Raw genomic sequence first — 24,318 nt, forward strand, 5'->3', positions numbered from 1 at the left:
AATAAACATCAAAAAAAAAAAAAAGACACTAACGTGAATAAAATATAAATAATAAACATTTTGACTATTTAAAGCTTAGAATATACCTTTATAAATCGTCAATCTGAAATCTGTAAGCGCATTTTTCTAAGTCTGTCCATTTGTGCCTCGTTAATAAAAGAATTCATACTTTTTTTTTTCAAATTTTTTGTTTTAACAATTTTTTCTAAAATACTAATTGACATTGACATTTTCATAAAATTGAGACCTATACATTTTTTTCGACATCGACATTTTTAATCTTACAATCAACTATAGAAAATATGTCAAATTATGTATGACTTGGTGTATACAACATCAATTTTCATCTCTAAAATAGATCGTTCGACCCGACACCACTCTTACAATTGTTGATGAAAATAAAATTTGAAACTACAACTCATAAAGGAAAGAAAAGAAAAACATCTAACTACTCCAATTATGTTATTGGACAATTTTTATATCCTCTATTATATGCTTTTGTTGTTTTTTCTGAGGTACATGTGTTCCAACGTTAAGAAAATAATAATAATAAAATGTGGGCCCTATGATTGTATGACCATGTTCGGAACATCATTCGACATGACGGTCACATTTATAATATTTTAATATGACCGTTTAACGGATTAAAGGGGAGTTTTGCGAAGTAATTAAAGGTTAAATTACAGCTCTCCCTAAATATTTCAACTTCTCTAAATTCTAAAAATGTCTAATAAATCAATAAAAGCTTTTAATTTTTGTATATCACGAGTTTCTAAACTTTATAACATATCTAACGTGTTCTCAAACTTTTAATTTTGTGTCAAATTAGTTTTTAAATTTTCAATTTTGTATCTGATCGATTCTTGATCTATTCAATATTTTTAAATATTTTATGGATATAATAGACACATAAAATGATAAAATTAGGTTAAAATCATTTTTTGTCCGTAAACTTTCATACAAGTAACAATTTAGTCTTTAAACTTTGCTTCGTAATGATTTAGTCTTGTACTTTTAAATTTGTAATAATTTGGTCCCTAGACTTTAGTATGTAATAATTTAGTCCTTATATTTTTAAATTTGTAACAATTTAGTCCCCGACGTAAATAAATTTATCAAAATTAAATGTCAATTTTGATTATTTAATGATTATATTTTGTATTTTATAAATTATTGAGTTTCTAATTATTTTATTGGTTTATATTTATGCACGATATCTTATTAAATCTTAACATTAAAGTTTAAAATATGGACTAAATTGTTACAAATTTTAAAATATAATGACTAAATTGTTACATAGTAAAATTTAAGGACTAAATTGTTATAAAATTGAAAGTTAGAAGATTAAATCGTTACAATCTAAAGTTCAAGGACTCATTTATTACTTTTACAAAAGTTTAAGGATTAAAAGTAACTTTTAATCCACAAAATTAAAAGTTTAGCCCCTGAAATTTGTTAGTTTGTTGACTAATCATTTTGCTATCCTTGTGGAGAGGATGAGTTTGGAAATCAATTCGCTAGTTGTTTCGATCTTCGACAAGTTTCATCCTTTAATAGTTGACTCTGGATTTGATGGTTCAAGGGAGGTCATTGTGCATACTCTATATTGTAAGGAATCTCATCGAGGATCTGTTTGGATTGATTTGAGAAAAAAAATGTTTTTTAAAAAATTTATTTTTTATTTAAACATTTTTGACAAAAAATTGTTAAAAAAATCTTTTCAAAAACTATTTTGAATGGTTGTTAAACACTCAATTTCTTTCTAAAATAACTTATTTTTTAAATTAAGCACTTGAAAATGCATTCCAAATACACTCTAAGACTTATGGATCATCAGGATCCTATAATGTATTATTCTTTGACTAGTTGATATATTCTGATCATGCTTCATGTTGATTAGGGCTATGAACTTGGTTTGTCTTTGTTTTTTTAATTATCTTTTGTTGTTGTGTATCTGAACTTGTGATCGTGAGGTTTTCCATGATCTTATACCTCCTTTTAAGGTTAAAAAATTACAATAGTTCATATGGGAGAGTTGTCACTATAATCAAGGTTTAAAATGTCGATGTCGACTTTCTTTTTAAAAAATTGTTGATATGGATGGAAATATCAAGATCTCAACTTTCAATTTTACGAAAATGTTGATGAATATTTTTTGAAAAAAAAATTATAAAATGGGGATTATCAAAAGTAGAAAAATAAAGGAAACTATTTACACAAAATAACAAAATTTAATATTCTTTGATAGAGGCTAATAAAAGTCTATTAGGGGTGTTTGGCTCACCAACATGAGTTGAATTGAGTTGGTATAATATACTAACTCATTGTTTGGCCCACCAACTTTAAATGTTGGTGGAGTTGAGTTTATTTTACCAATTCACCCAAACTCTCCCTTCTTCCCACGTTTTCAATAGTTTTACCCATCAGCCACTGTCACACTTTGAGAACTAACTCCAAACTCCAACAACCACCTCCGATGACAACTTTGGCGACCAACTCCGGGCTTCGAAAACCACTTCCGATGACAATTCCGTCAACAAAATCTAGACTCTGGCAACCACCTCCAATGACAGCTCCAGCGACCAACTCCGAGTTCCGACAACCTTCGTGCGACCAACTTCGATCCCCAATTTTGGCCTCCGACGGTCACCTTCACACTACCAACTCCGACAACCACCTTTGCGCTACTAACTCCGACGACCAATTGGCTTAAACTTCGATGACCAACTCCGACTACAAATTCCGATGAAAATCACCTTCGATGATCACCTTTGAGCGGGCAACTCCGACGACCAACTTTGGGATTTGACAACCACCTTTGACGACAAACTTTGACAACCAAATCAAATACTACCTTCATGCGACTAACTTCAGGCTCTGATAGTCACCTTCGATTACAATATCCAGGGAAAATCATCTTCGATGATCAACTTTGACGATCACTTTCGCCTGACCAACTCAAAGATTCGAAAACCACCCACGATGATAAACTTCAAAAACCAACTCCAATACACCTTCATGCAACCAACTTCAGGCTCCGACAACCACCTCCGACTACAAACTCCAGCAAAAATCATCTTCGATAATTAACTTTGACAACCACTTCCAACTACTATAAGACTGATGACTATTAAAGTATGTTGTAGGGTTGTTGATTATATAAAAAATATTATTTTGTCTACATTAAGTGCAATATTGATATTTAAAAAATTGTAAAAGAATTTTTTTTTTTTTATTTGATTGAATTCACATATCAAATGAGTATTAAGAATATTTAGATGAAAAATATATATGTAGTTGAGAAGTATGTAACATATAACAAAAAAAACATAAAATGAGAAGAAATTTCTTGGAACATTTTCAAGCAAAAATTAGTGAAAATAGAGATTTGTTCTCCGATGATTCTCTAAATTTAGAAGAAATAAAAGTGAAATTGTTGAAGAAATGTGGTGATATTCCATTGGCTATTAGGAGAGATTTAATTTAAAAAATCATGTCATAATAAAAATATAGAGCAACAATAGGAAGAAGAAGAAAAAGAAGAAGATGATAATGAAATTCATGGAGAAAAATTAGCTAGAATCAAAAGTTTTGATTTTGTTTTGGCTTTTTATTTTATTTAAACATATTTCTACCGGAAATGTAATGGGTTAATTGTTGCTCATTGCCCAAAAAATAAAAAAAAAGGAAGGAAGGAAGGAAGGAAAATTTTAAAAAATTAAAAGAAAAAATTATAATCCATATTTTACTCAAACAAAGATGGGTATAATTATTGAATAAAGAAAATTCAAAACAAAAATAGTAATTATAAAAGTATATTATTGAATAAAAAAGTTTTTTTAAAAAATCTGCATCGGATACAAAGAGATATAAACTCTGCACCCAAAATATAGACATATGAACTCTACAGATATATGACACAGACATATGAACTCTACAGATATATGAACTTCACAAGCATATGAACTCCAGATATCTCATCTCAACTCTGCGCCCCAAGCAATCCTTTAGTATCTATCAATGATAGAAATGGATAAAAATCTATCATTGATATTATGTGATAGACGTTGATAGAAGTCTATCAGTGTCTATCATTATTTGTTTTGGCTATTCCTATAAATAATTTGATTTTTTTTCTATCTATGAAATTTTTTCTATATTTTATTTATAACATATTTACATTAGCGATATTGTGTTACTTAATAATTTTTTAAAATTAATTTTTTTATAATATAATAAAAATATCAATTAAAATTTTAGTATGAAGATTATAAATTGGCACGCATTGGTATAATTTAATTTTATAAATACCGTAGTTATTTTATTCTTCTTCTCTGACATTCCATTCTGTTTCCGTATGGGCAATCTTCAATTAATATATTTGTACTTTTAACCCCTTCAACCACTAACAATAAGATAAATGATTATATAAAATTGTAGGTTCAATTAATTTCTTTTTTTTTTTTTTATCTACAATCTAGTGGGTTAGGAAGATTCAAATACGAGTTAAATATTTTACATTACACTTTAACCGTTATATTTATAGATTCATTTGAGAATGGTTTTTTATTATTAGGTTTTTTTTTTTTTTTTTAAATTAAGCTTATAAATATCTCTAATTATGATTTTTTGTATTCTACATTTTATGAGTATTTTTAAAACTAAGCCAATTTTTGGGAGAAAAAAATAGTTTTTTTATTTTATTTTTGTTACCTACATTTATTTTAATAGTTTTTATTATTTGCATACCTTTGTTTTGTTAGGTACACTTTAAAAGTGTAAACTAAAAAAAAAAAGTATATTTAAATTTTAGTTTTTATTTTTGAAATTTGATAAAAATTCTAAGAATTAATTAGAAGAAATGAAAACTATAATAAAGAAGTGGTAAGAAAAAAAAAACATAAGTTTCAAAAATTAAAAATAAAAAATCATATAATTTGGAGCCTAAATTACACCTATAAGATTTCATTTGATAATTATTTGATTTTTAGTTTTTGGTTTTTGGGTTTTAAAAATCAAGAAAACACTACTTTCATGTATTGAATTCTTTATTTTATTATCTACTTGTTTCAAGAGTGCTTTAAAAAACTAAGCCAAAATTTGAAAACTATTCTTAAAATTTTTCTTTTATTTTATTTTTTGGGCAAATATAAATTAATACCCTAAATTTTACGAGTGGTATCAATTTAAACCTGAACTAATAATTATATCAATTTAAACCTGAATTAATAATTATACCAATTCAAACTTTTAACTTTTATAAATGTATCAATTATTTATACATTCTATCAGATTTTATTTGGAAAAATTTCATGTGAAACTTATAATTGTATAATTAAACTTCTACACTTTCATAAATTAATTATCAATTTGGACTCTAGACAAAATTTCTTTGTAAATTGTCCACGCATTTACTCTAATCGTCCATGTTGTTAAACCGACATTTGAGATCTAATACATAAATTAGTTTCAAAGATAATCGTAATGAATGATCTAAATTGACTGGCTTATAAAAATTTATGAGTTAATTGACTTAAATATAAGTTGCATATGATATTAGTCAAATGAAAGCTGAAAGAAGGTGTAAATTGATACACTTGGAAAAATTCAAGATTAATTTAAATTGATGCAATTATTAGTTTATGTTTTAATGTATTTACTTAGAGTTTAAGAATATTAATTAATATTTGCTTTTTTTTTTTTTTTATTCGAGTTGTAAATTAGAACAAATAAGGTAATAAAGCTGTAACTTGTACCCTTTTTTAACAATAGTTTTGATAGATAGTGTTATCAACTTCCATTATTTCACTCAACAAATTGGTGTATCACTTTATGGCCAGCCACTCATTAATAGCAGAAATTATTCGTGACATTAATTAAACTAGCAAAATTGAATCCTAGATAAAAAAAAAAAAAAAAAGGGTAAATTTGTTAAAAATAAATTAAAATATTGTAGAGACAAAAAGGCATTCAATAAACTTCAGAACTAACCCCACCCCCCCACCCCCCCATCCCAAAAAAAAAAAAAAAAAAAAAAATCTAAACTTTAACATTTATTTTTATTTATCATTCTTTTTTGTAAATATTTATTTAGTTATTATGCAATTAAATTTAGAAATTTACCATATATATTAAGTCTTCTAAAATACAATTAATTAATGGGGTCTTTTTAAATATTAAAAATATTTACAAAAGGTTCTAACTTTTGGAACTTTTTAACTATAAAGTGTAAATATTTTTTAGATTTTTCTATTTATAAGAATTTCCCTTAATTAACATTAAAATGATGGACTTCTTGAAGATTTGGCAAAATAAATTTAAAAAATTAGGTTCATAGTCTACACTTATTATTTTTTTCAAAAATAGCAAAAAAAAGATCAATCCACGCGATAAACTTGATACCCTTGATACACTATCAATATACACTTGGTAGTGGTACACTGCTAGTATACGCTTGATACATTGCTGATACACACTTGATATATTATTGATAGATACTGATACACTATTGAAATACTATTGATACACGGTTGAAAATGACTAGTTATTTAAGAGTTTTTTTTTTAATAACAAAAATGATTTTTTTTTTTAAAAAAAATCTTTTTTTCTCTAGTTATTCCAAACACCCAATTTGTCAAAATGAGCATACTAAACCGAGTGTTAGTGGTCTTTAAGTTGAATTTTCTCTGCTTATTTACATTTGTACTTAAAAATAAAAGAAACAACATCCTTTAAAAAGGAAAAAACTACAAAAAGGATAAAAAAAAATGTAACAAATACAAAATTTAAAATGAGTAATAACTCATATTGCTGCAAACAAATAATATAAAAGGTATATAAATCAATAGGAAAAATACACAACTAATATACTTTAAATGTGATATATTAGTCGATTGATATACCAAATGTGGATTTATTAAAAGGAAAAAGTTGGAATATGGAATAAACAAAAAATTAAATTTAAGAAATTTGTCATATCTACGATTTTTCGTATGTCGAACAAACCTTCTAATTATACCTTTTGGATTACAACCATTGAAAATTCCCTAAAATGATTTTTGCATTAAAAGAAATCCTATAGCTAGACAAGATGAAAATAATATATAATTTTATCATGAAATATATGTAATCTTGTAGTTCAAAATAAAATTTAAAGTAAATATTGAAATGTTGCTGGTTAGTCCCTCTACTTTAGATTCTTCTATTCTATTCCATTTTAACTTCTATATTCTCAATAGTTCAAATTTAGTTAATAACTTTCAATAAATTTTAAGTTTCATCTATTTACTTTCAATAAATAATCTTGGTTAAATATTGATAATAAATTTCATGTAATAAAAGATACTGAACATATTTCTAAAATTAGTAAAAAAAAAAAAAAAACTTAATAAAGTTTTTTTATATAAATAATGGAGAATAAACTAACAACCAAAATTAATTTTAAATTTTATTAAAAATATATTGAGATTAAAATTAGATATTAAAACTACATAAATAAAAAAAATTAAAATGATATTTTAACCTTTTCAACCAACATAATTGGGATAGGTGTTTGGGAGACGGTCATATTATATTAATTATAATATAGTGGGAGGATTTCAGAAGTCAAAAGTTGCCTACAAATATTTTATTTTCCTGTCCTTTTCCGAAAATTCATAAATTTATTCAACAAAAGTTAGTCCACTTTTGAGAAACCACTTGTTGGTAAAATCATTTTATTAAAGTATTATTTTGTTTTGTGTATTAATTTTATTTTAATTTCAATATTTTAAGTTTGTGAAAATTTAGATCTCATAATCTCTATAAATGTTTAAAGCTGTTCAAACTCCGTCATATTAGAATTTAGAGAACTTATTATAAATAGAAAAATCTAAATATTTTTAAATATTTTTTATATTTAAAAACACCTCATAATTTACTTTTCCAAAAAATAATTAATCTTTATTATCTTTTCCTTTATGAAACTTTAAACATTCTCACATTATCTTTTTCTTCAACAAAATTTCATTCAAAACTACTATAAAAGGACTAAAATTAGAGAAATTTTTACAAATAAAAAATGTCAAAATATTTATTGAAATAAAAATTAACGTGTGATATCAGCGATAGACTTCTACCAATGTCTATCAATTTATATTACTGATAGACTTCTATCAATCTTTATAAAAATATTAAAATTTTACTATTTTGTATAAATCGTTTATCTTATTTTTTTATTTATTATTTTTGAAAAAAACCCTTTAAAATTACGATTGACTAAAAATGCATTGGCTAAATTTAAACATTTGGAAGTATGACGGACTAAAATACAAAAAAATTCAAAGTATGAGAAATTAAAATAGTATGAAAACCAATTTAGTCTTACTTTTTCATTTTTCAATTACTAACTAGTTTGTCATATACTTATTTTTTAACTGTAATTTCGAATCTGCTTCATTTTAGTTTTATTCGTTAAAAATATATGTAAAAATATTTTTTTATAACACTAATTACAAAAGTAGAGAATCAAACCTTTAACCTAAAGGTCACGTGAATTGAAATTAACCCTTTAATGCCTAATGTGTTACTTTTTTTTTTAATGCATGTTCATTGGTTAATTATTTTCCCTTACTAAGCTTTTTATGCTTTTTTATTTTGCCGTTATTTTTGTTTTGCATGCCTCTTTCTCATTAAATAAAACAAACTCCGCGCTCACTTCAATTTATTTACTATTTTTAACTTTTTGACAAAAAGGCCTTTCTCATCTTTTTACCCAAAGCCTCTCTCTTTTCATTTTCTCATAAAATTATTAAGTCTTCCAAATTTTAAAAGAAAAAAAGTAAAAAATTGTGGCTAATTATGAAAATACTCTTAGAACTTTTTTTCTTTTTTTTTTAAAAAAAACCCTCATATTTTAATTTTCCATAAATATTTCAAAACGAAAAATAGAAATCTCTAAAAATATAAGATAAAAATTGAGACACAGAAAAATGAGATAGTGAGCTTGAACAAAAATTAGAACTAAAATATCTCTATATTGTTCTAACTCACCACAACATCCACCTTAAATTTAATTTCATACAAAATTCAGACGAATTTCTACTTCAAAGTAAACTTTGAAGCGTGTATAAAAAAATTGAGTGCAAGACAAAGTGTGTGTATTTTAAGATAACGATGAATATAATTTAAGTTGTATTTCATTGAATACTCTTTTTTTTTTCTAACATAGTAAAATAAGATAAAATAATTAATTAAAAGATTTATCACATGACATTTTTATTGGGGTAGCTTGGCCAGCACTAGAAGTTTCTGATAAGCCAAAAATATTTGTCAACGGACTAATTTTAATCATCTCAATCAACTGCGTCAGTTTCTCAGTCACTCACTCCCTTCCGCGGGAAAAAACGTCCTTTTCATCTCTATCCTCAAACCAAAATCCCCAAAACACCCTAATATGAAAACAAATATTACCAAAATGCCACTGCCGTTTTCTTCTTCCAATCAGTCCCCAACAATCTTCTCCTTCAGCAAACTCCCCAAAAAATGACCGTTATAAAGACACCAAAATAGTTAAATAAACAAATAATCATTTTTTTTACAACGAATTAATAAAGAAAACATTTATTATATTATAATATTATAATCATTCCAATCCATTCCCTTATTTATAGATTCGCAAAACATTCCCAAATTCCCCAACAGAGAAAAACACCTCTCTCTAAAATGGCATTCTTCGTTCGTTCATTTTTCTTCTTCACTTTCTTTCTCCTATGCTTTTCCTCCGCCGCCAAGCACCGCCACCACTGGGTCGGACCCACCGGCCACCGCCTGATCAAAGTGAACGTTAACGGTGGCTCCGATGTGTTTCTGTCAGTGCAAGCCGCCGTGGATGCAGTTCCCGATTACAATACCGTCAACACCGTCATCCGAATTAGCCCTGGATATTACGTGTAATGCCCTCTTCTTCTTCTTCTTAATTATTAACATTCATCATTTTAATTTTCCCATAATAATAATAAATAATAATAATTCACATTTTATCTTTTTTTGTTGCTTTCTTTTAATAACTTTCGCTTTACGTATAAATCTTTCCCTCTTTTCTTAGAAACTTTCCTCAAACGCCGTGTTCGAAAATCTTCTCCCCTCCAATTTTTTATTTTTATTTTAGAACTATTTAGCCATATTTTCCTTCTTCTATTATTATTTTTTTTCTTACTCTTCTTCACCTACAAGCTTCCGAATTAGTTCGTGCTCTCAAAAATGATACTTACTTTTCTACTCGCCGAGGGGGTCGTCATTATGATTTTTATTTATTTATTTTTATTAAATTGTAATTTAGTTTGAGAAAAAACAAATTTAATCTGTAAGATAAGTGAGGACTATTATTTGTGATGTTTTATCAAATCATAGAGATTAAATTTTAAAAGGAACTAAATTCTAATTATAAGGACAAAAATGTGTAATTTAACCTTTTTTTTATGCTCTATTAACCACCATTCAATTTAAAATTCTTCAAATTAATAAAAAAAAAATTCAGAAAAGAAGGAGCCAAAAATATTTTTTTCGTTTTTTTTCTCTTTTCTTTTCTGCATCTCATACCTAAGAATGAAATTGATACTAACAATAAGCAGGCAAATATTATCTTCATATAATTAAAAAAGGGAATATTTGAATGTATCATAGTCTACACCTATAATTTACTGTCTAATTTAGTGGTCTCACTACAATTTTATAAAATATTTTTTATTTTTTTCTGTGGTCTATTTAGAGTGTATTGTAAAACAAAAATGTACGTAGGATGTTCTCGAACTCTTAAAAATATATGCTTTTGAAGATAATAAATTTTTTATATCCACTAAATTTCTTAATATTTTCCTTTTTATTTATCATGGAAATTAAAGGATATAAACCACTAATTTTCAGGTATATATGTTTGTGAGGAAGCAATACGATAAACTCACAAACTAATAATGTTGGAAGGATTATAGTAAAAGTATCTAAAAATTTAAATGGATAGAAAAAGTTAATTTAATATCATATCATCTCGAGACTATCTGATCTGATACCATATCAAATGACTTAAAAATTTGGTAAAGACAAATTTAATATATATCATCTAAAAATGAATGGTTTTATTATTAATTAATGCAGGGAGAAGGTGGTGGTGCCGGCGACGAAGCCGTACATAACATTTGAAGGAGGAGGGAAAGAGACGACGGTGATAGAGTGGCACGACCGGGCAGGTGACCGTGGTCCCAGCGGGCAGCAGCTGCGTACTTACAGAACAGCCTCTGTTACCGTTTTTGCTAATTACTTCTCTGCCCGAAACATCAGCTTCAAGGTAAATCCATTACCCCACCATATACTTTCCAACTTTCCTGCACGTGAACTTCCCTACAGTTATCTCACTTAATAATATTAATAATAAAATACCATTTTCGTCTTGTACTTTATGACCTATTTATTCAATTTTAACTTTGTCTAATTTTAATATATTTTTTTTATAATTAAAAAAAAATCTTAAATTTAGTCCTAGTATATTGTTAAATTTTATCATCTATAATATTTTCATTATAAAATTTAAAAATATATTCACAAATAGTAATTTAGAGATTTCAAAAATAAAAATATAAGATAGCAAAATTTAGTTATAGTTGTGCTATCATAGATAAACGTTGATAACAAAACTGATGCAATTCTATCACTAGACATTGATCTATCTATCAGTGTTTATCAGTGATAGAAACTAAAATGAATAGAAGTCTAAACTAATTATATGACTTAATTCTAAATTTTATTGAAAGAAGGTAGGTTAAAGTTGGATATTTAAAATGATAAGGACTACATAAATACATTTACATAATTTATAGAAGAGAAAATGCTAATATTGACTATTTCTTAAAAAAAATAAAATATATAATAAATTTAACCTAAAGACTAACTTTAACATTTATTGAAAGTATATGAAATGGATATCGGAATGCTATTTTAATTTATAATTAATTTAACAAGATGGCTTTTCCCCCTTTTCTATAGCGGTGGTTTGCTAACCTATAATATAGTGGTTAATTGTTATGGTATTTTTTTCAATTCAATCCTTGTCAAAGTTTAAGTTTAGTTAAATTATGAAATTCTTTTGTCAGTTTGATTTTTCAAGTTTTTAATTTTGAAAATAAATTATTTTAAAAAAAAATTAAATTAAAATTTTCAAAATAATTTTTAAAATATCTTTAACGTGTATTTTAAACCGCTTTTTATAAAAGAATTAAAATAAAAATAACATTTCTTAAAAAACATTTTTTTAATCAATCCAAACTAACTCTTAATCTAACTTAGATTCAGCTAAAATTTTAAATTTTCTTTATTTGAAGAACCTAATTTCTTCTCTAAATTTCTTTAAAATCACCAAGTATCATGCTGAAAGTGATCAACAAATTTTAAGATTCACTGGTTACAGAACATTAAAAAAAAGTTTAAAGAAAATAAAAGGAGTAAATTAAGCTTCTAAAAAAAAAAATTGAAAAACACTCCAATATTATGGGTCAAAGATAGATAGATTCCTTTTAGCTATAAATTTATTTTTATCAATTTATACTTGGGAAAAAAAGGTAGTTTTGGTTTTTTTTTTTTTAAGTAGTTTTGATTCAACACATAGAAACAACAAAACAAAATGATTTTTTACTGACCTCAATGTTTCCCTGATTTTGTTCTGAATATTTTTAGCCTTTTCGAAGATGTTTCATTTAACTTATTAAAAAAAAAACATGAACATAAAGTTACTTTCTTCTTGAAAGAAGATAATGGTTATGATAATAAAATACACTTTACAAATTAAGAGGTCCTTATGAATTAGAAATCTTAGTCATAGATAAGAGACAACTAACCAGCTTCTTTTACCAGTACAAAGTGCTTTTATTTAATTTATTCATACTATATTTAATAATTGGTGGGAGTCTACTAAATATGTTTATGGTTAAAATATAGCTTTGGTCTTTGTCTTTTGGGTTTTGTTTAATTTTTTTAATTAATATATTGTCCACCAAAATTATTATTATTTTTAATCAAAACTTGTTTAATGATAATAATAATTTTCATGTCAGAAGATACAATAATATGTGAACATTTTTTTTAAGTTTATACTGGATATTTTTTATTGAAAAATTAACAAAAAAAAAACTAGCCTTATTGATTAAATTTAAATTTTTTTGAAAATATATAGACTAAAATTAGACATTTAAAAGTACAAAATTTAAAATTAGTCATAAAGTACGGAGATCAAAATTGTATTTCAACATATTGATTCCTTTCTTTTAAAAAGTTGGTTAAATTATGAGCTTAAACCTAAACTTTTTTTCTTTTTTTTTGAAGAGGTATTGTAATTAAAGTGTGGGGTGGGGAAATTGAACTTTAAACCACGAAGTTGATAATATAAACATTATGACAGTTGAGCTTAGACCTAAACTTCTTTAATTGAAAAAAACTAACAATAATACAGATACTAAAATTAAACAGTTGTTGAAGTACGGATACCAAAATGATATTTCAAATATATTGATTTTCTTTTTATTAAAAAGTTGGTTAAATTATAAGCTTAGGTCTAGATTTTAATGTTTATAGATTTTTGGTCTCTAAACTTTGGAAGAATCTAATAAATTTTGAAACATTTAATTTATTGTATTTAATAAGTTTCTCAAATAGATTTGATTGAGAAAGGAGGAAAAGATGTTATCTTAGTTTTAGCTTATATTAATTAATTATATATTAAGAGATCAAGACTTCCCTTTCTAAATTTTTAAAATTAAAAAAAAAAAAAGAAGAAAATAGATAAACAAAAAATGTCGTGATATTTGGTTTTCACGTGACGGCAGAATACGGCACCGGCGCCGATGCCCGGAATGCAAGGGTGGCAAGCGGCGGCGTTTCGAATCTCCGGCGACAAAGCCTACTTTTCCGGCTGCGGATTCTACGGCGCACAAGATACGCTTTGCGACGACGCCGGCCGCCATTACTTCAAAGAATGCTACATTGAAGGCTCCATAGACTTCATCTTTGGAAATGGCCGATCCATGTATAAGGTAATCTAATTCTAATTCCACTCTTTAATTTTTCTTTTTAATTTCAATAAAAAATTGTTCTTTCTAATTAGCTTTAAATCTTATTTTAATTAAGATTTTTTTTTTGCCAACATAATAAGCATAGCTGATATAAAATTTATAGTATGAACTTTGAAGTTAAATATTCAAACTTCCATCCTATATATTGTAAAAAAACAGGTATTTTTAAGATTTTTTTAAATAACATCATAGTATTTTTTTTTAAGTATAAAAAAGTTTAATTACAAATTTGATCCGTTTATATAAAATTAGAATTTAGTTCTTATAATTTAAAAGTTATAATTCATAAGAATGAGTTTCTCACTATTAAAACTATAACCTAATTTATAATCTTTTTTTCAATATAAGGACTGAATTTGTAATTTATCCAATAAAAATAAGAGACAGTTACAACTATAGCAATCAAACCGAAAATATTTAACGATATAGTACAATTCAATTTTTTTTATAGATATAGTAAATTTTAAATTTTATTTTGGAAAGTTATCAGTGATTGACATATAGTAGGGATCTACACTGGTAGAAAAAATAGACAATATCACTAGTAGCGATAGAATCTATCACCGACATATTTTGTTATATCTATAATTCTTTTATAAATATTATATATTTAATTATTATCTCTGAAAATACTACGTAATTGTAATATTAAGAGGAAACATTTTGAAATCCGAAAGTGAGGTGTATTTACGTAGACATAAATTTGAGACCTATATTGTCTCCGTTAATTAGCGTTTTCTTTTTCTTGGCAAAGGAAAGGGGCAAATATTATTGGGGTTAACATTTTTTAAAGTATTTTCGTGAGAAAAAAAGGTTCTAAAAAGTAATATTTATAATAGAGTTGTTTTTTTAAAGTAATGATTAGAAATAGGTAAATTTAGCAAAATTTTGTGGTCAAACTCATGTAACCTATCGTTAAATCTCACTTTCCCATAATGACCTATTTTTGCCGTTAGATGTGTAAAAAGTAACTTTATTTTAAAAATTATTTTTGAATTAAACTATTCCTAATCGTGACAAAATAATAGTATATATCAAAATATTTAGCTTTTTTAAATGAAAACACTAAATTTTTATAATAAATATTATGAAAATTTAGATCAATGAAAACATTTACAAAATTGGATCAAAATGCATTTAAACCCTTAATTCTAATTAAAGTGAAAATAGTACATTGCACTTTTAGTTTTGGTTCATTTTGATATTTATATTTTTTAACTTTAGTTCATTTTTATTCATACAATTTCAAAAGGTTCAATTTTATCATCGTATTTTTCAAAGTTCAAAGAGATCATTTAGACCTCCTTAAAAATGAAATAAAAATAAAATTGAAGAGGGTCAAAATGGTCCTATTTTAGAATTGAAAGTATATTTTAAAAATATATGGATTATTTTGAAAGTATATAGATAAAAATAAATCGAAATTGAAAATACACTGATCAAATGAAAACAAGGCAAAAATATCCTAAAACTAATCACAAAGTGAGCTACACTCTTTCGACTTTTTCCTTTGTGGTGTAGGATTGTGAGCTACACTCAATCGCCACCCGATTCGGTTCCATAGCGGCACAAGATAGAAACTCGCCGTACGAGAAGACCGGGTTCGCTTTCGTCCGGTGCAAGGTGACCGGTTCAGGACCCGTGTACGTGGGCCGGGCCATGGGCCAGTACTCCAGAATCGTCTACGCATATACTTACTTTGATGACGTGGTGGCCCACGGTGGATGGGATGACTGGGACCACGTCAGCAACAAAAACAAGTAAGAAAAAACAAAAGCCCTATTCTTTTCTCTATTTTTGAGAATGATTCTCTTCTCTTTTCTGCGTCCCATAAATATAATGGGCTGGACTTACCCATTGGCCTGTAATCTTGGGCCCAGTCCAATTGGGCCAGAGCCCAAGATGGCTAAGTAGGTTTGTTTGTTTTTGTTTTTTTTTTTTTTTAAAATTATTATTTATTTATTTATTATTATTATATTTGAAAAAAGTTATTTTTATGTGTTGTTCAAATGGCTAATTTTAATTTTAATTTTCAGGACTGTATTTTTTTGAGTATACAAGTGCTGGGGCCAGGGCAAGTAAAGTGGAAGGAGATTCGGGCCAGGGAGTTGGAGTTTGAAGAGGCCCATCCATTTCTTGCTAAGAGCTTTGTGAATGGCAGACACTGGATTGCACCATCTGATGCTTAGTTATTTACATGCAATATATTTACTTCATACTATATATTTTTACTCATTTCCAAATATTTATATTACATTCATTCAATTTCTACTCCACAATAATACTCTTGTAATATGCTATTTAATTTTTATTATTTGTTATTATCTATTTTTATTGCTCTAAATCTCAAACATCTAACTTGAATTATTAGTTTGGCTGTTTAACTTTTTCCTTTAAAAAATTACCTGCATACAGATTTGATGGAGTTACGGAAAAATAATATTTTTTTTACACATGAAGAAATGAGGTTAGAATTTAGATTTGCGTTTACTCCAAGGAAAACATAGTAAATTAATGATAATCTGAAAAATAGTAGGTCCCATTTGATTATGTTTGGTGTTATTTACTTGTGTTCTATACCCTTACTGATATATGAAACTCACTTCCAAATCTGTAATAATGCAAATTGATTGAGTATAGGGTGCTCAATTCAATGTGTTTGGAAATTATACTGATATTATTACTATTATAATATGAGAATTATAAATTTATCACATTTATTGTCACAATTGTTGCTAATGCAAACGGATTGTTATTGTTTCCGTTAATGATAACGATAAATGTGACATATTCATAATTCTAAGTAAATGTGATCAAAATTAATTTAATTACTTTTGCGTTTGTGGACTATTATGATTGATATATCAATGGAATCCCAATATAATTACACCAAATTTTATCACATAACTGTAAATGCGATGAAAATAGACCAAAAAATTTCTCAAATTAAAAAAAAAAAAAATTTCTTTCCATATTTCAATGCTATAATTTTATTCATTGACATCAATCTAAACATATCCCTTTATAAATTGAAAACATCGAAAACTAGAGCAGAAGAAACTTTCATGACAGGATTCCTCCAAAAGATTAATGTAACTCACATAGTTTTGAGGGAGGAAGACGATTGAGGAAGAAGCATTATTGTATAGTTTTTGCTTCAATCGTTTAGTCTATCATATAGACTTTGTTTTTCGTGTAGTCTTTATGTGGAAGAAAAGAATCATCAAATCTTATATTCCATTTTGCCATAAGAAACCAACTAACCACCCACTAAAGTAGTTGGAGAGAAAATAGGATTATTATTCAAAATAATACATAATATAAATAAATATGATAACCAACTTATCACATTATATTTATAACATATAGTTTTAATATTGCATCATATACAATATAAATTATAGTTCTTTTTCTCTATTTTATGACATTTAATATAAATCATATTTATATTAAATTTAACAATTATGAATTTTATTTATAGAAAATATATTTGAATCACATTCAAATATTTATTCCTCCAATTAAACTATCATGCATGAAATACATTATGTCAATTATATCATATATAATTGAATCAATTTAATTATATCATATATAATTAAATTTGCTCTTATTAATTTGAAAAATTCAAATTAACCAAAAACTGATTCTCAACTAAATCATTTTGAGCTACCAGGGGACTTAATGGACCTGTAGCTTAAAGCTCCAACGATATGTGAATAATTAATTAAACTCTTTAATTACATTATCCATCATTTGTTAATTGTCAGGTACTCCACTAAAGACCGACAACTGCACTCTTCACACTACAGATATATTTCTGTGTCCATTGGATATAACCAATCAACAGTACGATAAGCCTTCATAAATTGCTCGTAAGTATAGCTGGGTCAAATAACCGTTTTGCCCTTGTAGTTACATCTAACTCCTTAAGTACCATTAATTCCTCTAATGAACAATAGATCATAGTCCTACTATGACTAAACCCCCCTTGGGCCAGGAGAGGGTGTGGCGCCACATTGTTCAAGACCCGGAATCAGCCCTTAAGGGAACAATTTATCTACTTACCCCTACTTCAGGGAAGAAGTGAATTTCATCTTGTGTAGTTGAGTTCCCAACTCCCCAATCAGACAAACCCCAAAATGGTAGGCTTGTTGAGTCGGCGATCTGACTACTCTCACCCATACAAATCAAAGGGCTGCCCTCATAGGCAGGAGTTCACAACTCACTCAGAATTAAGGTCATGTTACCTATGATCATCCTAGTGAGATGAAAGTCTCTATTATGAAGTTATATAATGAAAGTAAACATTTCGTGGTCCGGTCTTATACAAACTCCTTTGTATAGAATATCCCCACTCGCATGTCTAATACACGAATGATCAAGATCAAATCATTTGTAACACTTTACAACATTTATAACATCTACAAAGTGAGGCATACTCGTAGTGTCACCAGGATAAGGTACCCAGCCTTATCCATCTACTACAGACCATTTAGGTTATCACTTAAACATGATCCACCTGTATGTCTCCACATACATGTTTAAGTTACAACAATAACCTTGGATGTTAGTTTATTGGTTTGTGGTTAATGTAACTAAAATATCACATATTTCATAGACAAAGTGAATAAAATATCAAATATTATTAATCACATACAAGTTCGTTCATACAAGGTTTACAAACTATAGAACCCTACGAGATTTAGGGTATCAACCCCAACACTTACATATTAATTTTCTAAATAAAATTAATTTCTTTTAAAACAATTTTAATAACTAATTTCACATAAAATTAATTTTAAATAATTAATCAAACAATTTAATTAATTAAAACACCAATCATGAACATGAATCACTATTCATGTGTAATATTTAAATCATATTTAAATATTATCCAATTCTCCAATTTGTTTAATCCTACAATTAAACATCAATTATATCACATATAATTAACAATAATTTCCTAAACTAAATTTGAACGTTTCAAATTCTCTCATCACACTGTCCTAAGGTTTAGTTCGATATGAGCTAGCAGGGGGACCTAATGGATCTACAGATCATGAGCTTCAATAATCCGAGATTAACCGGCTAAACTCTTTAACTTAATTAATCAACATTCGTTAATTGTCGGGACACTCCACTAAAGTCCAATAATTGCACTCTTCTCACTGTAGATATGTTTCTGTCCATTTGATTTAATCATGAGTAATAAGTCAATCCTTCACAGATTATTCATAATTACAGTTGGGTCAAAATTCCCAATTTACTTCTATAATTACTATAGGTGAAGGAACCCATTCTGAAGGGAACCGTAAGCAGAAGCAAGATTGACCCAAATTTCATTTTTTGTTTTGAATATGAGATTTACAGTAAAATAAGAATAAGATATGCATTTATATATAAATTACAGCATGCTATCAAAATGTTTTAGAAACCTTACCTTTGAAAACCTTTCTTCAAGATTCTTTCGAACAACACACGAATCCCTTGAAGACTTTCTTCAAGAAACCTTCGAACAAGAACGAACACGACCATAAAGATTTCCTCGGTATTCTCAGGTAGAGAACCCATGAGTGGTGGGCTCTGACTATTTTGGAATAAGGGAATTTTGTGGTAAGAAGGAAGGTTTGAGAAATGTTCACCAATAACTCAAACACACACACAAAACACTTCTGTGGTTTTTCTCTCTGTCAAATTCGATGATCAGATTATTGAAGAAGGAGACTCTTTCCTGTCTTTCAAAGAACCAAATACCACAACCACCCACTTACGTGGGTGGAGAGAAAAGAAGGGGAGGGAGTTGTAACTCCCTCCCTAATTTTTATCTAAAATAAAATAACAATGATATATATATATATAAAATATAACATATAACCTTTAGATTTAATATTGTATCACACACAATATAACCTATAGTTTATTTTCTCCCCTTTTTTTTTTTCTGCATTTAATATAAATCACATTTATATTAAATTTAACAACTATGAATCCGATTCATAGAATTTATATTTGAATCTTATTCAAATATTTATTTTCTATTATTAAGCTATAATGTATCAAATATATTATAATAATTATAACACATATAATTGAAACAACTTAATTATATCATATATAATTAAATCCCTTTACTAATTTGAACAATTCAAATTAATCCAAAAACTGATTCTAATTTGAACGTTTCAAATTAACTTATCATGCTACTCTAGAGCTAATCCATTCTCGAGCTAGTAGGGGGACCTTATGGACCTTCAGATCATGGGCTCCAACGATCCAAGATTAATCGACTAAACTCATTAGACCAATCTAACCCCCATTCATTAACTAATGGGTCACACCACTAAAGTCCATAGTTGAACTCCCCTCACTGTAGATATATTATGTCCACTCGATATAACCATGATTAGTAATTTAACCCTTTACAGGTTGTACGTAATAACGACTGGGTCAAATTTCTGTTTTACCTCCGAAATTACCTCTTGTTTCTTAAGTCCCCACTGATCCCCTAATGAACAATTTTTTTACGATCCAATCACAAAACCGAGTCCCTCTCATACCAAATGAGAGGGCGAGATCCTTTGTTCAAGCCCCAGAATTAGCATTTAAGGGAATTGCCTCTCTACTATCCCTAAAGTGGGTAGGAGTGAATTCCCTCTTGCACCCTATGTCCCCAGTTATCTATCCAGTCTTACCTCTGAAATGGCAGTCATATTGAGCCGGCGCTGTTGTGCCAACCCTTATCTATGCAAATCTAAGAGCAATCCAAGATAAACAGAAGTTCATAGTTAGCTCAGGATTAAGGTCAAGTTACCTAGGTAATCGCCTTGAAATAGTCAGTCTTAAACAGTAAACAACGTTATAAAGTAAGAGTAACTCATTTCGTGGTCTGATCTTCTACAAACTCTTTTACACAAGGACACCCCCACTCCTCATATTCAACATGAACGAATTAGGATCACTTTGTTTGCAGCACTTTACAACTCCTTGTAACAACTACGGAGCAGGCCGTATCCAATAGTGTTACCAGAATAAGGTACCCAACCTTATCCATGTACTATAGATCATTTGGACTATTTACTCGAACCTGATCCTTTATGTCTCTACACAAAGTTCAAGTACTCATCCAATAGTCAAGGGACTTTTAAGTTTATTGGATTTCTATTCAAGTAATAGATCTATTCAATAACACCTTTATTGAATTATCAAAATAAGCTCCATTATTTACATACCATGAGTTTTAGGACATAAAACTCAATAGAATGAAGCATACATAAGACGAGATGATCGCATAAAGTGCATAGCTTAAGTCATGTTAGCTAAGTACTTCTCAACCTATTTGCAAATTTAGCTACTCATGTATGGTGTGAAGAGATTGAACATAAATTGAAATAAAGTTTCCATTCTTGCAAATAAAGTGTTTAAGTACAAAACAATGAATGGTGTAAGTATCAAGCCAGGTAAGCAATGTCTTGCTTCCTCTGGTGTTTACACTACTCTTATCGCTTCAATTCTTTCCCAAGTTGTAAACTCTTGTTCTCACAAGGGTTTGGTGTCTCTCCTCTGTGCTGTTTTCGGCAGTCTCTCGACCTCTCCAAAAATTAATTTCTTCTCAAGAATTCCCTTCTCTCAGCTTCGCCTCGCCCTCCGACTTCCTTCTGGTTTGGTAGTATTGGGTATTTATAGACTTTTAGACAAAATAATTCTTCTCACTAATGATTGCGTGGATGGGCAGCATTAATTTCCATACCCTGTTGTGCCGTCTGATAGTCACCGGAAGTTCAATGTATTTGTAATGGTATGGTCTTCAACAGCCGTCAACTAAATTTCTGATTTGACTGTTATCAACTTTATATCCCATCACCTTTTATTATATTAGGCCACCGCTTTTATGTAAGGTTATCACGCAATCATCTTTAGGTACCCTTGGATCGCAAACTTAAAACGTGTGATCGCATTGTTCCTACACAAAATAACTCAATTTAACTGCTTTTATGCGATGAGCGTTAGCGATCACACTTTTTCTTTTAGTTTGGCGCATTCAATCATAATATTGCCTATTCACTATCGCTTTCTCCCATTGTTTTAATAATTTGAGCTTTAATAACTTGTATTTCTACCAGTTATCACACCCCCAAATTTAAAACAATGCTTGCCCTCAAGCATAAACTAAAGATTTCTCAAAATTTCAATCGCCTTTACCCTACCTAGGCTTCTCATGATGCCTTATTCAAACCGCTGAACCGTTGTCATTATTAATTTCTATCCTAATCTCTTCCTAAAATTTTTCTAACCTTTAGGGACCGCGAGCTTAATCTTCAAAAAAATCTTTACTCATTTCCTAGGACATCGCATGATTTATTTCAAATTTTATCAAACTGGGGTGTTCAAGTGGTTTTGGCCTTCGCATGATTCAGATGTTAGTTTTGTGATCTTGCGTTGATTCGAGTGCCTAGCCTTCGTTTTGGCTTACCCCCACAGGTGTCATGCAGACATCCAACTACGAGCAAAGTGCTCTTTTCAGTCAAAACTCATTCCCATCTTTTTATTTGGCAGTGGAGTTGCGATCACCTAGCTTCTACGTTGATCCCAATTCCTACTTTCGTTTTGGCTTGCCCCCATGGATGTCATGCAGACATCGAACTACGAGCAGGATCCGATCTCAACGTTATATATTATTATATATATATATATATATTGAACATAAATTGAAATGAAACTCTGAAAATAACAAGGCTGAAAATAACACCCCCTATTTAAAACACAGCAATGTCATTGCTGAAAACAAAATAATTCATGCGATGGACTCAGAAAATTTGTAAAAATTGTTTTGAAGTAAAGCTGGCAGACCAACTAAATTTTAGAAATGCTTTGTGAATCGAATGTCTTGAAATTAATCTGATGCTCGTTCATGCGATAAGAAAAAAGGCATATATTTCATCACTGAAGTTGTAATAGGCAAAGGATGAATGCGACGACCAAATAAAGCAATACAAAATTTAGAATTGAGCCAAACGAGAGAGAATACGATAGTAGAATTCAACAATATTAAATTGAAACTGAGAAGTACAAAAATTGAAATAAGATGAGGCAAGGAGGGACACAACCCCCAAATTTAATTTTTCACCCGCATTATTTTGATTGCAATAAATGAGTGCGACAGAGTGATGCGATGGTCTTAAATTCACGCGATCGGTTGAAATTTGAAAGATAGTACGAAAAAGAATAGACAATCATAAAAAGTAGTAATTATGCAGAAAGTAAAATAGATTCTAGAAAGAAAAACAAAAAGGATACTCAAAAGGATATACTTCGTCCCTGATGAATGTATGCCGCTTATCATCATAGGGACTGAGTATTTCTTTTTTATTCTGGCTTACTCAAGTCAGTGAAGGTTTTCTTGCGTTGGAAATCCCCTCCATGATACAACTTTACTCTTTGTCCATTCACTTTAAATGCGTTGGTTCGATATTCGTTGGTCAATTCCACCGTTCCATGCGGGAATACTTCCTTGATTATGAAAGGCCCGGACCAACGCAACTTCAGTTTTGCAGGAAAGAGACGCAACCTATAGTTGAACAGTAATACCTTTTGACCTGCCTTGAGGTTTTTCTCACAAAGACGCTTATCATGCCATCGCTTGGTGCGTTCTTTGTAAATTTTGGAATTCTCATATGCTTGTAATCTCCACTCGTCCAGCTCTAGTAGTTGAAGTTTTTTCTCTTCTCCTGCAGCCTTAAGATCAAAGTTAAGTTTCTTAATTGCCCACATCGCCTTATACTCCAGTTCCAGCGATGGGTGACAAGCCTTTCCAAACACCAATGCATATGATGACATGCCTATGGGTGTTTAATAAGCAGTACGATATCCCCACAAGGCATCATCTAGTTTTATGGCCCAATCCTTCCGCGATGGGTTCACCACCTTCTCTAAGATTAACTTGATTTCTCTATTAGAAACCTTTGCTTGTCCATTTATTTGGGGGTGATACGCTGTGGCGATCTTATGATGGACATTATATGTGATCATTAGTTTACTAATAATGCGGTTCATAAAGTGGGTCCCTTCGTCACTTATTATGGCACGTGGGGTGCCAAAACGAGTGAAGATGTTTTTCTGCAGAACTTAGAGACTGTTGCCGCATCGTTTACAATGCATGAAACAGCTTCAATCCATTTGGAAACATAGTCGACAGCCAATAGAATGTATTTATGACCATTTGATG

The 24,318-nt window shown here is 28.8% G+C and overlaps 2 protein-coding genes across 2 annotated transcripts; one reads left to right on the plus strand and one right to left on the minus strand.

Annotated features, from left to right (window-relative positions):
- The first annotated feature begins 9,648 nt into the window (after positions 1 to 9,648).
- LOC120092915 (probable pectinesterase 68) lies at positions 9,649 to 16,410 on the plus strand. The gene is made up of 5 exons (XM_039051161.1): positions 9,649 to 9,929; positions 11,131 to 11,320; positions 13,848 to 14,054; positions 15,615 to 15,853; positions 16,130 to 16,410. The coding sequence occupies exons 1-5, from the start codon at positions 9,703 to 9,705 to the stop codon at positions 16,143 to 16,145; spliced, it is 879 nt and encodes a 292-aa protein (XP_038907089.1). The 5' UTR covers positions 9,649 to 9,702; the 3' UTR covers positions 16,146 to 16,410.
- Positions 16,411 to 23,459: 7,049 nt separating this feature from the next.
- On the minus strand, positions 23,460 to 23,930 carry LOC120067412. The gene has a single exon (XM_039018981.1). The coding sequence runs from the start codon at positions 23,928 to 23,930 to the stop codon at positions 23,460 to 23,462; it is 471 nt and encodes a 156-aa protein (XP_038874909.1).
- Between the last annotated feature and the right edge of the window lie 388 nt (positions 23,931 to 24,318).

This window comes from Benincasa hispida, chromosome 12 (genome assembly GCF_009727055.1).
Source record: "Benincasa hispida cultivar B227 chromosome 12, ASM972705v1, whole genome shotgun sequence".
NCBI classification, from domain to species: domain Eukaryota; kingdom Viridiplantae; phylum Streptophyta; class Magnoliopsida; order Cucurbitales; family Cucurbitaceae; genus Benincasa; species Benincasa hispida.

Coding starts and splice junctions, on each gene's coding strand:
- LOC120067412 (XM_039018981.1), bottom strand. CDS start 23,930: ATGTCATCATATGCATTGGTGTTTGGAAAGGCTTGTCACCCATCGCTG.
- LOC120092915 (XM_039051161.1), top strand. CDS start 9,703: ATGGCATTCTTCGTTCGTTCATTTTTCTTCTTCACTTTCTTTCTCCTA. Junction 11,321..13,847: donor CCCGAAACATCAGCTTCAAG/GTAAATCCATTA, acceptor ACGTGACGGCAG/AATACGGCACCGGCGCCGAT. Junction 14,055..15,614: donor ATGGCCGATCCATGTATAAG/GTAATCTAATTC, acceptor TTTGTGGTGTAG/GATTGTGAGCTACACTCAAT.